General features: G+C 41.3%; 1 protein-coding gene across 2 annotated transcripts in view; it reads left to right on the forward strand.

Moving 5' to 3' along the window:
- Nup107 (nucleoporin 107) overlaps window positions 1-1,139 on the forward strand; it is a 50,311-nt gene that overhangs the window by 16,386 nt on the left and 32,786 nt on the right. For both annotated transcript variants that reach the window (XM_023716346.1, XM_023716347.1), the window contains exon 6: window positions 431-534. In XM_023716346.1, coding sequence (XP_023572114.1) covers window positions 431-534 — 104 coding nt within the window. The remainder of the gene's footprint in view (window positions 1-430; window positions 535-1,139) is intronic.

Consider the following 1,139-nt stretch of genomic DNA (forward strand, 5'->3'; position numbering starts at 1 on the left):
GGCCTGTGCTCTGAGTCCAGTGAGTATCAGGCAGGCCTGGGCAGTCTCACTCACACGCCGGACCTGGGCTTTGGGTCAATTCATGATCCAGTAGGCCCCGGGCAGTCTCACTCACATGCTGGGCCTGTGCTGTGGGTCGAATCTTAACTGAGGTCTTAAAGTGGGCAGACTTAGCACAGAAAGTAGTACAATGGCCGCCTGGGTGGGGAAAGGATAGGGGTCCACCTGTGGATGGACACTGGTGCTGGGACCCAGCAGGGTAAAGCTCCGCACTGCCCCTGAACTGCACGCTTCAAAATGGTTACAGTGGTAAACTGTATGTTGTGTGTATTTTACCAGTTAAATTCTTAATTGTAGCTATGTTTTATGTTTTCAAACAAATTATCTGAAGTGTGTCACTTTTATTTCTGTTCTTTTTCATGTGTTTTAGCCTCATCAAGCATGTTTCCTGATTTCCTGCAATCTTTTCTAAAGCATTCTTTATCTACAGTTTTTGATCTTGTGGAAGAATATGAAAATATTTGCAGCAATCAGGTAAGTTCATTTTACTTTAGCATTAGTCAAACGTCAGTACTTGTAGCTTTTTGAACAGCACCAAACCATGCTTTCCCACACTATGCTTAAGAGGTATTTGAGAGGCACAGGGACAGGAGAGGCTGGGAGGTCAGCCAGAGCATGTCTGCTTTTCATATAGTAAAGCTCTGTAAAAGTGTCTTTGGGGGAAAAAAAGAAATCTGCTTTTTAAAAAAGCCTAAAATATACAAAGAATTTGTAGAACTCAACAATAAGAAAACTGAACCACAAAGAGAAAAAAATGGGTAGCGCTCCATACCAGGTATGACATACAGATGGCAAAAAAGCAAATGAAAAAAAGTGCTTCACATCAGATATTACCAGGGAATTACAGATGAAAGCCAGACACTGTCCCATACTCGTTCCATGGCAGAAATGCAAAATACTGTGACACCACCAAAATCTAAGAATGCAGAGCGGCAATCGGAAGTTTTACTGATAAGAGAATACAAAATGGCCATGTGTTAGTTCCTTACAAAATTAAAGCTGCTTTTACTGTAAGATTCGATAGTTACACTTTTTGATGTATATCCATGTGAAGTAAAATTTTGTCTCCCAACCTAAAA

This window comes from Octodon degus, unplaced genomic scaffold (genome assembly GCF_000260255.1).
Source record: "Octodon degus isolate 3935 unplaced genomic scaffold, OctDeg1.0 scaffold00047, whole genome shotgun sequence".
NCBI classification, from domain to species: domain Eukaryota; kingdom Metazoa; phylum Chordata; class Mammalia; order Rodentia; family Octodontidae; genus Octodon; species Octodon degus.